Source organism: Sander lucioperca, chromosome 22 (assembly GCF_008315115.2).
Source record: "Sander lucioperca isolate FBNREF2018 chromosome 22, SLUC_FBN_1.2, whole genome shotgun sequence".
In the NCBI taxonomy this organism is placed as follows: domain Eukaryota; kingdom Metazoa; phylum Chordata; class Actinopteri; order Perciformes; family Percidae; genus Sander; species Sander lucioperca.
In genome coordinates this window covers 15,663,573-15,676,457 of record NC_050194.1, presented here as the reverse complement: position 1 = coordinate 15,676,457, position 12,885 = coordinate 15,663,573, and the positions used below count along the sequence as shown (strand labels likewise).

The window sequence follows — 12,885 nt, the reverse complement described above, 5'->3', positions numbered from 1 at the left end:
TAATGTAATGACCGCTTTAACTAGGTTTTGGTCATGAATTCGTGCACAATGGCTTTCATAAGCAAGTGAAGAAAAGCAGCCTTGTGTGGGTTTCTCAGTCTGCTAAGAGTAATATGTATGTCATTAAAAGTGATCTTGTGACACCTTTTAACTCCAAGACAATTTTTTATTATCCAGCTCATGTGAGGTATCAGAAACATTACGGCCTGTAGGAACGTCTGGCTTTGTTTTTCACTTTTTTTTAAAATACTGAATGAATGTAAGGCGCTGCCCTCGCTATGAAAGCCCAAACACTGATAGAAAAAGGAAACAGTTATGATCAGATTTTTTAAAGCGGTGGTTGTTAAAATTTTCCAGAGAAGGCACACACACAAGTTCAAACCGGTGCTGGAACCAAATGTCACCATTGCAAACACCATTGTTTTTATTTAGTCAATTGATTGAACATGTTAAAAAATACAAATACAAACACAATGTAAAACTTGTAAGCAATAAAAAAAACAAAAACAAAAGAGGTCATCAGCAACATATAAGCAACTCAAATTATATTGTTCATGTTCAAAAGGGGTAGGAAGAAGTGGTCATCAATTATCAATCAACACGCCTAAGGTGATAGAGGACAGTACTCTTCCAATATAAGACTGATGCTGTCTGTGGCACTCAGCCCCAAGCTCATTCTTTTCTACTGAAGATGTAAATCTTTAAAAACAAGTCACAAATGTATAGTTTCATTTGTTTAAAAAGGCTGAATAATTTCCCAAAACAGCTGGGCACTGTAGTGTTTACCAAAACTGAGTCAAACAGGAGGAAATAGTGCACTTGTTGGTGATTATTTTAAGTGCTAGTGGGCAGCAGGACCAGTGTATGAATGACTCAAAGTAAATTACAGTGGCAGCACTGTTTGTCAGGCTCTGGCTCCACAGACGATGGTAGGATCAATTCATTGGTGTTGTTTTGTCTTTTCATAGGATTCATTGACAAAAGAAAAATATCCTTATTATAAATATTACAATAATATATATACATAATGTGTGACCATGTGCATATGTTTCATAACCTTTTTACGTATACATAACCACGACATACTGTACGACTTCAGAGAAACAACAGATATTTCTCAGCGCCTACATACAACAATAAATACAAAGCAAAACAAATTGGGTTACATAATGTCATGAGACACATTGAGGTCAAATAACAGGATCAGCCATTGTCAACCAAGTTACTATAGAACATCAAAGACTTACATTTCTTATCAGTACGGGCATAAATTATGACTCAACGTATGTCAAACTCATTCAAGTTGTAAAGAGCCCAGTGTATGAATCCAGAGAAGTTGTGCATCTGGAAGGACTCTGAACAGATCCTATGGATAAATTAGTAATCTGTCTTTAAACGTGAAAAACTACGAGAGGATGAATATGGCAGCGGATGAGATAAATACTTAAAAAGTCATAATAAAGAGAGAGAAACAGAAGAGGAGCTATTATCAGCTCCCCCTCCACCACCTCCTCCTCCTCTCTCCCTCCTTTTGTATCTTTGCCCGCTCTCTTATCCCTCCGTCCCCTCTCAGCTGCTTCCCTCGCCGTCGTTCTGGCAGCATCATTAACCCTGTGTGCCTCTGGCTGCTGCCTTCGCTGCCAGAGGCCACTCACACACATGGACACAGTCTCAATTAACATGTGCCACACTAGAAACATCACCATGGAGTATGGTAACATGTGATATAACAAATCAATATTATTTTTAAAGGAAGCACATCCCTCAAGTGAGCCATGCGGATTCTGTATTGATCAGATAAGAGCCTCCAATAGCCCACAGCTGCTTTTAACAGCCAAAAAAAAAGGCTTTTTAAAAGCATTTTTTAAAGGGCTTGTAACTCCTGTGCCTCTTATGACACTCATATGATGCATGAAGCTGACACTGGTTAATTGTTACTGACCTCTCTGCAATTAATTGCTCATAAAAAGGGAAATTATTATGTTGGCTGGCTGTTTCTTTAAAAGTAAAAACCATATGGAGGTTTAGTGAAGTGGAAAATCACAGTTTTTACGTGGTTTTAATTACAGAAAAATGTATTCGCTCTTCATTGTGGCTGAGTGGGCTCCATTAAGATCTGTGTTAGAGATCAGCTTGTGTGACAGGGCAGGAGGACTGCAAACAGCAGCATAGAGCTGCTGAAAATGTTCACCTGCAACACATACCAGTTTGTCTGCCTCTGCTTCTCACCTCTGCTCAGAAGCTTAAGCTCTATCAATCAACAGAAAGGCATCCCTTCAGATAATGAAATCAACTTTAATCTTTGGCTCGATGCCGGCGTTGACACCAGAGGTCAAGCCGTTAAGTCAAGTTTAACCTGCTCTACTTCCCTTTATTCCGGCTAAACTTGCATGAACATATGTGGGAGGTAACTGCTGCTGCTCAGTGTGTCGAGAGCACTTTGCTCAGCTTACATTTGTTAAAGTGAGGGAGCAGTTGCACAAAAATATGAAAGTGTTGAGATATACATGCTATACATGTAGCCTCTAAGAGACTTCAATACACCAGCAAAGTTGAGAAATTGCTTCAAGGGTTTGAAGGCAATGTTTCTGCGTTAACAGCTTTTATAGAAACAGTTCTGCTTCACCTCTAGTGGCATCTGTACATGCGGATAGTTTTGATTTTATTTTCTGTCCCTGTTACTCTGGCTAATTCCACAGACCTCACAGTGAACAGTTTTCATTGGAACTACTTTATACCCAAGAAATCCTGTGAATGCACCAGTAGACATAAGCAGGGCAATAGAAATACTGAGGTCACGAGCCAAATCCTCCCAAGGCAACCCTCTGAACAAAAAATAAAGTCTGTATATTGAATTTCCTTCACTAACAGGAATAAATTGTTTTAGGAAAATACAGATTTTTTTTTTGTTCATTATTTTAATCCTATTTTTGTTGGTTTAAGTGTTGTCTCCAGTAATACACACCTAGTAGACAAGTGTGCAGGAAAAATATGTTTTTTTGTTGGCCTAAAAGTAGTCAAATTTAAATATATAGTGAAATTGTGCAATGTCCCAAACTCAAAGTTTTTTTACAAAGTAAAAGAAGACATGACTTCAGTGTTTTTTATAATTTAGGTGAACCAACTCCGTGCCACACTTTCTTTTTTTTTGTTCAACTATCTTTTTATTGAGAACAAAGTACAGAAAGACAGTTATATAGAAGGACAATACTTTTGGATTTTTCACAGACCACATAAACAAATAAACAAATACAACCCTCACCCCCCCTCCCCCCTCCCTACACAGCCAGTGCATCCCAATCTAAGGAGATTAAATAAGTAGATAAATAGATAAAGGTTATGATATTAATAGGTGAAGGTATCATTCAACAGGTATGAAGAATTAAACAAAAAGAAAAGAAAACAGGGTGGAAGCAGCTAATTTGAAAGTAAAGCTTGAAAATAAATGAGGAGGCCGTGCTTGCTGTGCTGTGCCACACTTTCTAATAAGCCCTTTATGAAGTGTTTATAAGTTGTAACTATTAGTTTTATTAATTGAATAAATGGAAAATTAATAATTTATTAATGCTTTACAGATCAGTTGTAGGCCATTAATAAGAACAAATTTGGGGTTTCCAAGTTGTGAAAATCCCTTTTGCTGATGTTTACCCTTTCCATTTGATAATAGGACAGTTATCAATGTTGGCAAGTCATCTTCTGCAGCTCTTTTTGACGAAGTGATGGGTCCTTTGGTCCAATCAATCAAAGGGAGTTTTCACAACCTGGCAACCCAAAAGTTGGTCTTATTGATGACTGATCAATAAAGCTTTACTAAATGATTTGTGTACATTTAAGATATTGAATATTCTTGCTTACATAAAACATTGTTTTTTTGGGGCTGTTGCTCCGTTTTGTGTTATTTCTGCTGTAGGGTGCCTTAATAGAAAGTAGTACTAGTGGAACACAGATTTCTACTTTTCATAAGGGAAATTAAGCTAATAAGTGGCCTTATTATTTCAGCCTCGTCATATCTCAGTAAGAAAGCCCTGCTCCCAACATAGGTGGCTGTGAGTGCCTCAGGTCTAGAGCTGACGTTGACACTCTGAGAGAGGCTTTGTTATGTTGGGGTCAAGCTGTGTCACAGCCTCTGGCGCTGAATTGTTAGCTTCATGAGCAGGCAGAAAAACAAGGAGCGCCGCATCACCTGTCTTTGTGTGCAGTCTGTTTGTCACGGGGCCGGTGCAAATGCTTTCACTTCACTGTCTGATCATCAAGATGTCTGTCCTTGTGTTCATTTTTTTAAAGTCTTGTCTTTCAGCTGTAGAGTCAGAAAGGCTGCCTGACACTCACAGGGTATGTGCACATAGAGGCTGCTGTCATTTCAAAACAATTTCCTTCCTGCGTGAACAAATAAATGAAAGTAAATGTAATAATTATATGTTGTTTTCTGAGGAGCTCAATTTGGCAGAATCAGCACTGTGTCATCTTTTCAATCACGTCTCAAGACCTTCTTTTACAGTTTTGCTTGAATGTAACAACATTTCTGTCCCGACTGTTGTTTCTTCAGCTTTCACATCTTCTTGTGTTGTTTATTAACTATAGGCTGTGTATAAGGCTGTCTGTCAGTCAATGCAGGCTTGGTGTTCCTCCGCCTGTTTGTTCAGTTTGTTGACATCTGGATGAAAACAAAGAAACCTTTAACTCTTAACTCTTATCTTATAGGTAAATGTATGTTTTACATGGATTTTAATGACCTGGATGCATCAATAGTTTGGCTGACTGACTGACCTCATAGCTGTGGAATGTATCTTTGTGATAAAAATATAAAATGGACAAGTGGAAAAACAAGCGTGTTTGTGATGGCAAGTGATGAAAGAGGAAAATCCCTGTGGTTCATGTTATTGTGGATTTTGGATCTCCATGGTTGGCTTCTCATGTTCCCAAAGACTAGTAGATTGTTGACAGATCAGTCAGTCACAGACAGTTAGGATGTGGTTACAAAGCTGCTTGTCAAAAATATCCTCTTCTTCCTGAATGAAAGTGTTGTCTATTCATCCATGATATGAAAATGAGACCGAATGTATCATTTTTTAGGTTAAGGTGTTGTTTGCTGCCTCAACTTCTGGGACACTGCTGGGACAATTTGTCCGCTGAGCTACGTTGATTGGTCCTGAGGAGCAGTGATGTCACCACCTGGATGTGCTCGGGCACAAGCTGAGGGCGAGAGAGGAAGAACTCCAGATGGATTTGGCGCTCGATGGGAGTAGAGCTGTGGCTCGTGCGACCGCTACAAACTGGAAAGGCTGCCTTGCACTGCCTTGATGAACTCGACCTGGTCCCGCACACAGCGCAGCAGCCCGTCATGGGGGACGGTGGCGCGTTTTCGCCGGTGAATTTCCTGAATGGCTCGGGGAGCGAGGCATCGGACGCACCTGGCTCCGCTACAGCTGCGTCCGAGCAGTGGATGGCGGGGATGAGCCTGGTGATGGGTTTGATCGTCCTGTCTATTGTGTTCGGGAATATCCTGGTCATTTTGGCCATAGCCAAAACGCAGAGGCTGCAGACGCTCACCAATGTGTTTATTGTGTCGCTGGCGAGCGCGGATCTCATCATGGGGCTACTGGTGGTGCCGTTTGGCGCCGCGCTCGAGGTGCGTGGATCGTGGCAGTACGGCTCCTTTTTCTGCGAGTTTTGGATCTCCGTGGATGTCCTGTGCGTCACCGCCAGCATCGAGACCCTGTGCGTTATCGCCATAGACAGGTACGTGGCCATCACCTCCCCTTTCCGCTACCAAAGCTTGTTAACCAAAGCTCGGGCCAAAACGGTGGTGTGCGCAGTCTGGGCTATCTCTGCGCTGGTCTCCTTCCTCCCCATCCTGATGCACTGGTCCCGTGACAGTGTGGACACAGCCTGCTACGAGGACCCTGAATGTTGCGACTTTGTCACCAACAGGGCATATGCCATCTCCTCATCCATCATATCTTTTTACATTCCTCTAATGGTCATGATATTTGTTTACGCCCGTGTTTATAGAGAGGCGAAGAAGCAGCTGAGGAAGATCGACAAGTGTGAGGGCAGGTTTCACAACACTTTAACTGGACTGACCTCCAAATGCAAGAAGAGGCCGTCTAAAATCCTGGCACTCAGGGAGCAGAAGGCGCTCAAAACGCTGGGCATCATCATGGGGACGTTCACCCTGTGCTGGCTGCCCTTCTTCATAGTCAACGTGGTGCGTGTGTTTTGCGCAGAGGTGGTGGACAAGGAGCTTTTCGTGTTCCTAAACTGGCTGGGGTATGTGAACTCCGCGTTTAACCCCATCATTTACTGCCGGAGCCCGGACTTCAGGAAGGCTTTCAAGAGGCTGCTGTGCTGCCCGAGGCAAGCCGACCGCAGGCTGCACATCAGCTCCTGCGACCTGTCCCGGTGCTCCGGTGGATTCGTTACTGCTCTGGAGCCCGGCACATTGGGGCTGTGGTCGGATTGCGCCGGTTTGGACAACAGTGACAGCAGCCTGGCGGGGACCACAAAGCTGTCTCACTCTGAATCACAGCTGTGAAGGAAAAAAATAAACTTTTGTTGAGTTGGATTACAACGAACTACCTGGGATAGGATGGTCACAAAAGCGGGCGTTGACTCCTTGAGCGTGGGTTTCCTTTTGGGAAAGGTATGCGCGAGCTGCATCATATAATGTGTCTGTTTTGTATGAGAAGTAAAACATCAGACGAAATCACCAGAATTGTATTTGAACGCCATGGTTTTTAAAAGAGGCATCAGGACCAATGTTTTTTCCAAGATGCGCAATAGGACAGTTTAATAACTAAGAGATGATCCAATTTGCTAAATAATATCACCCCTAAAATTTAAGATAGGTGGATCTGATGAATTATAATGGGTGCTGCATTTTGCCATAAAACAGGATTCAGTGAGAGCATACGCACCTGTTATTTATTCCATGTTTTTAATTTATTTATTATTATATTGGATCAGTTCAGTGCTTTATTGAGGATGATCATCTATTAAGGGGGACTGGGTATCTTTAAGTTAACCCAGGATCGTGATGGGTGACAATGTATTCTTAAAATGACTGATAAGCTGCTCAGGCGCACTGTAATAAACGCGTTATTTAAAAGCATTGGTCGGAGTGACTGTACTGTAAATGTCGTGCTCACAATGTGTTTTTACCTCACAGCTATCGGCAAGTGCAATGCAGACAGGTATTTGTTTATATTAAACATTTATATAAATATGTATTTATTCCGCGCTGTCTTTTACATAGGCCTATATGTGGGGCTGATTCCCACGCCATTTGTACATAGTGTGGTGTTTGAAGTGAGGAATTTGAGCCTCTCTTTTTGTTTTTTTCTCATTTAAGATTTACCTGCTATTGTAAGGTGGTGTGTTGACTCCTGTGAAATAAAAGGAAGTTTCATTGATAACTACTGTTTGAGCTTTATTTGGATTTTCATTTTCTTATTGGTTCAGACTGCTGAGATCACCTGGAACCTGATTGGCCTCTATTCGATTTTTAAACTATGGATTTTGTACACATTCATGCACAGTGGATTAATATGGTTTTGTATAAAGTGTTTATATGTTTAACCTACTTTATTCTCAGCTGTGCCCTGATGAAGGTTCATTCAGATAGAGCATCTGCAGGCATTAGAGTACAAATCAAACACTGAAACAACTGCATTATGGTTGGTTTGAGATAATGATGAATCAGTTTCAGAAAAAATATTTCTATCAATTGAAATGTTAAAGCATTGTTGCTATATTTCACATTCAAATTTTGATTAAAGGTGCCATAGGTAGGATTGCAAAGATCCAGGACAACTTCTCAGTCCCTCCCCCTTTCCGCTAAAGCCCAAAACAGTCTCCTAAGCCCCTCCCCCCACAAGGGAGAATGAATGTGTGTGCATAAGCAGTGATTGACACGCAGTTAGACACCCCAGGCCCTGATTGGTGCATCTGGACAGGGAGCGGTAGATTTTTGCAAATCGCACTACAGGCTGTAGGTGGTGCCAGAGGAGCCAGATTTTTTTTAAATTACCTGCTTCATGTAGTTTTACTCAAACATCAGTCACAGCAAATATGACAGAAAGTTAGTTTTATAAGGCTTACCTACTGTACCTTTAACTGATTTGTTGTATATTACTTTTAACAGCATTTGACCCCAGCTTAATATATAAGTGTAAAGAATTGTGTGATTTTCAAAATATTCACTATTTTAAAACTTCAAAGATCTACTGCAGCAATCTTGTACTTCCATAAATGTGGGGAACTCATAAGAGACATATTAAAAACAACAAACAATTTGTGCAGCAGAGGCCGAAATAGCCTAACTTTTAGTCCCTGTGGGTTGTGTGCCACAAACACTGGATCCTACATTTCCCATAATGCATCTTGATAACGTCCTCCATTAGACCCTCCCTGCCTCTTGTACCCAACATCTCCAATATGTAGGGCAGGCTTTCTGTTAAAAGTCTGAAAACCCAAGACAATGAAAGATTAACCCTGGTGATGTCATAGTGATGTCATTAGGGTTATTGTGTCAGTTTGGAAAGTGCACACAAAACATCAAATCATTTTCCCAGATTAAACAATACAATACGTTTCACTGGAACATGTATCAAAAGTCTTAAAATTCTAAACATATTATGTAGCTTCTTGTTTATCATTATCAATATTTGCCATATAGGCCCAAAAGATTTTGCATACTCTCCGCTGCATACAGTCTCATGCAGGAGCCTCTTGCTGTTTGATTGTTTACACTTTCCATAGGCCTCACTCTGAACGCCTATAGAAGATGTTTTAGTAAACATGACAGCTGGTGTTATAAAGTGACTCTGAGGAGAAATATTTCCATTTCTTTCTGGGGAATATTAATTAGCCCTTTAGCTGGACGTCTTTATAACATATTAGCATGATGTGTCCTGCTAATGTTGCTCTCCCTGAAGGGCTGAGTCGTACATTTCAATTAGACCAGAAAATCCGAACGGAACTTAGCTCAGCTGTTTTGGCTAATGAACATTGTTTATATATGATTGGTTGGACTAATGTCTGAATGAGACCCAGCTTTTAGAAAGAAAGAAAACAACAGCAGTGCAGCCAGCATCATTGATGGCCTCCTGGCAAAGACCCACTTCATTATTAAGCATTGTTTGTTTGGCAGGCAGTTGGGGGTTTAGGCAGATTAGCATTGGGCTCACAGATGGAGGAGCTAATCAGCAGCTTTAAGAATAATTGTTCCAAATTGCATGTGTATCAGTGGATATTTTGGCTGCTCCAAGTCAAAGTAGATTAACTGATATCACTGTAACCTATGCAGTAACTAAGGTTACTGTTGGTGAACACAGAGTTTACATTCAAAAATATGACTGGTCAGTACTTTTGGTGTGTTTCACTGGAGTGATTGACAATCAAGTTTAGTTTCCTTTAAAGCTTTAGTGCGTAACTTTTTGATATTTATGAACATCCGTTACATTCAAGCCATTGCAACATGAGTTGCTACAAAGCTAATTAAGACTATCAGCTCCACACAACTCTCTCTGTATTTCTCAATTATGGCTGTGTTCAGAAAATCCGTCATCCGGTGACTTTCCCGCGCTGAAACTCCAGTAAAGATTATTACCTCTTCTGAAGAGTCCATCATGTTTTTTCATTCCTCCATGTCCTCTGTGGCTACCATAGACTGTAAATATTAAGAGTCTATGGTGGCTACTAGCAACTGCGTGGGGTAGGGCTGGGGGTACGATCATGTATGGCTTGTATCATGTGGACACACCAACAGTGTTGTTGTCATTACTTAGAATTTCTCATGGGGGAGACAGAAACTACGCACTATAGCTTTAACTGTTATAGGCCAAGGCCAATTGTTATATATCTATTGATACCACTTTCTGGTCTGTACAGTAAAAATGTAGCCACAGCCAGCAATTGGTTAGCTTATAGTAGCTTAGCATTAGGATTGGAACCAGGGGCAAACAGCTAGCCTGATTTCTGTCTAATAGTAACAAAATCTTCAGCAGCTTTAAAGCTGACTTATGAACACATTATACTTCTTTGTTTAATCTGTACAAAAAAAACCTAAAAAACTGACTATTTCTTGGCTTGCAGGAGTTGTAGGCCTATGGTAGTGAAGGAGGAGAGACTAATTATTATGGGCAGATTTTCTTACCTTTGAACAGAGCCAGGCTAGCTGTTTACCAATGCTAAGCTAACTGGCTGCTGGCTCCAGCTTTATAATTGCACAAATGTGTGAGTGGTATCAATCTTCACATCTAACTCTCGGCAAGACAAAGTACTTTTTCTCAAAATGTGAAACTGTTACCTTAAATTTTATTGTATTTGCTCCTGTTCAAACGATGTCAAATATAGTCAATGAAATATGGGGACATTTTACAAGACCAGGTGCAACTCGAGGTGCAATCATTCACTATGAAATTTCCATATTCCCAGATGTTAGTGCACCCTTAATCTAATTTCAACATGGTTTCACAGCAGAATGACATTTTTCCATGACTTCCCAATTCACCACATCCACACTGCAATGAGACTTTAAAGGAGTGTCTGGAGCTCTTTCAGATCTTCTCAGGCAGCAGGTGTGAGGTTTCATTCAGTTATTACATGGACTGAACCTCCTCTCATCCAGATTATGAATATTGTCTCCGCCAACCACCGCCTACTTCCATCTGTACTTGATTAAAGACCGACACAAACATCATTATCATCAACGAGAATCAAAAACATTTAGACCATGAGACTTCTTTGTGAATCAGTAATCTTATTCTTTCCAATTGTGCTGCTGTGATATTATGCTTAGACACATTTGCTTTATAACATATTTTACAAGCCTTTAAATAATGATTTGCCATGTACAAATACTTTGTTAAAAAAAAGCAACAAAATCAAAGTCAGTTGAAGAAGATTTCTAGCACTCAATAAGCTCCTTTGGTAACCAAGGACTTGATGTAATTCAACTTATCCAACAGAAACATGATTATGAAACATGATTTTCTTAAATGCTCTGCAAATAGGCTACTGTCATTTTCTTCGGGAGGTGGTTGGAGGGGAGGTTTTTTCAAAACAAAACAGTAATAATGGAAGAAATTTTGGAACACCAGAAATGTCATCACCTGGAGATAATTACTGCTGATTGCTAAGTATTACAACCTTATCAGATCCCAAGGGGAGCAGAAAAGTGCACCTTTTGCACACCTTAGCCACTTTCAAGTCTTTTGTTTGTCGACATCAAATATATAATAATAAAATATACATGTGAAAAATATATTTCATTAGCCTGTTAAGCCCACCAATTTACACCAAAGTGCTGGATTTAGTTGACATTTTGAGAGAAATTTAAGGGAACCAACATTTTAAGTCGTATTTATGAATGTACAATATAGCTAAATGACAAGCATGAACTTGTGGAGACTCTGCTGGCACACACGTCTGATGCCAAACATTGAAAAAACTCAACTTCCATTGGCTAGTAAATGCCTTGTAACCCTGTAAGATTGACTTCCCCTGTGATTTTTTCCACTCCAAATCACGCTGCGAGTGTTCAGGTGTGGTGCCAAAAGCAGGTGCTACGCTTCATGTGTCCATCTGTTTGGATTCCCATGTGAACTTGGCGCTCAGCGGTCTCCATCTGCCATGCTTTGGCTTGCTTTGACTACGGCTCACGTAAAGATTGGGGCAAATGTTGTCAGTCATGTTCAACATTTTGATCTTGTTGATCTTTTATAATGTAAAAATTATAATTATTGTGTTGCACTTGCAAGAAATATGAACTACGCAACTAAACACTCCTGACTACATTCTTTTGGAAACATTCGCAATCAAGAGGGAGCAAAGTAGGCAATAGCATTTTTTCATTGGTCCACTGGTTTCTCACTCCAAATCAGATATGATGTGGCTCTGTCAGAACATTGATGCACTGTGGCTCCAAAAACCTACTCTGACTTTCTTTGTTCCTCAATAAGCTGATGATTCGGCATCGAATGGTCCAGGAGATTTTGTGTACAGGATGACAATGTGTGTGCTAACAGAGATGGTGTAGTTTAGCATTTCTTTTTGAGAGTCAAATGAAAAGATACCACTCCCATATCTGTCTGTTAAATATGTCAGGAAACGGTTAACAGGGGGAAACAGCAAGCCTAGCTTTGTTCAAAGGTAACCAAACCCCCTACTTTACCAGCACATCTAAAGATGGCTCCAACCTCATATTGAATGGAAAGATTTGAGAGTGATATTGATCTTCTCTTCTAACTCTCAGAAAGTAAGCAAAAAAATATATATTTTACAAAATGTCAAACTATTCTTTTAAGTCACCAGCAGGACTGCACTGATTACTGCAAACATTATTATGGGGTCCACTTCTATCCCCTGGGTCTATAAGTTATCTTCTTTTCAGGCTTCCAAAGATCTGACTCTACCATTATCACACATGCAAGCATTTTGAGATACAGATGTTTGCAGTTTAGTCTCTTTGCAGCCCCCCCCCAACCTTTTGAAACGCCCCTTTCTTTTAAAGAATAATCTTAAAAGCCCTGGCTGGATTACCAGTCTTTCACAATAACATTGGGGTTCAAGAGGTGGACTTGCACACACATGATGAGTGGCTTCACAGAGTGTTCAAAGCCCTCTGAGAGGCTACGCTGAGTCCAAAAGGGTAAAAGTGCCCTTTTGCAAGACTGCCAACTGACATTGGGGTTGTTTACCCCTCTCAGTAAAGGCCACTGGGTCACTCCAGGAAAACATAACAATGGTACATCACTGTAGATCCAGTGCACCTTTACACTGGCTGTTCAAGAAGAATATACAAAATGTACTTAAAGTATCAAAAATAAAAGTGCTCATTCTGCAGAAGAATGTGACTGATATATTATTATAAATGACATTATT

At 40.4% G+C, this 12,885-nt stretch overlaps 1 protein-coding gene across 2 annotated transcripts; it reads left to right on the top strand.

Annotated features, from left to right (window-relative positions):
• The first annotated feature begins 5,195 nt into the window (after positions 1 to 5,195).
• On the top strand, positions 5,196 to 9,608 carry adrb1 (adrenoceptor beta 1). 2 transcript variants are annotated; one of them, XR_004107714.2, is made up of 2 exons: positions 5,196 to 6,871; positions 9,598 to 9,608. XR_004107714.2 is itself a non-coding variant. In XM_031315576.2 (1 exon), exon 1 carries the CDS (start codon positions 5,237 to 5,239, stop codon positions 6,533 to 6,535), a length of 1,299 nt encoding a protein of 432 aa, XP_031171436.1. In that variant the 5' UTR covers positions 5,196 to 5,236; the 3' UTR covers positions 6,536 to 7,415. The 2 variants fall into 2 exon arrangements, 1 of the variants encoding a protein (XP_031171436.1); XM_031315576.2 differs by lacking the exon at positions 9,598 to 9,608 and having other exon boundaries at positions 5,196 to 7,415.
• Positions 9,609 to 12,885: the final 3,277 nt, after the last annotated feature.

What these genes read in the sequence shown, in the direction of transcription:
- adrb1 (XM_031315576.2), top strand. Translation starts at nt 5,237, where the DNA reads ATGGGAGTAGAGCTGTGGCTCGTGCGACCGCTACAAACTGGAAAGGCT.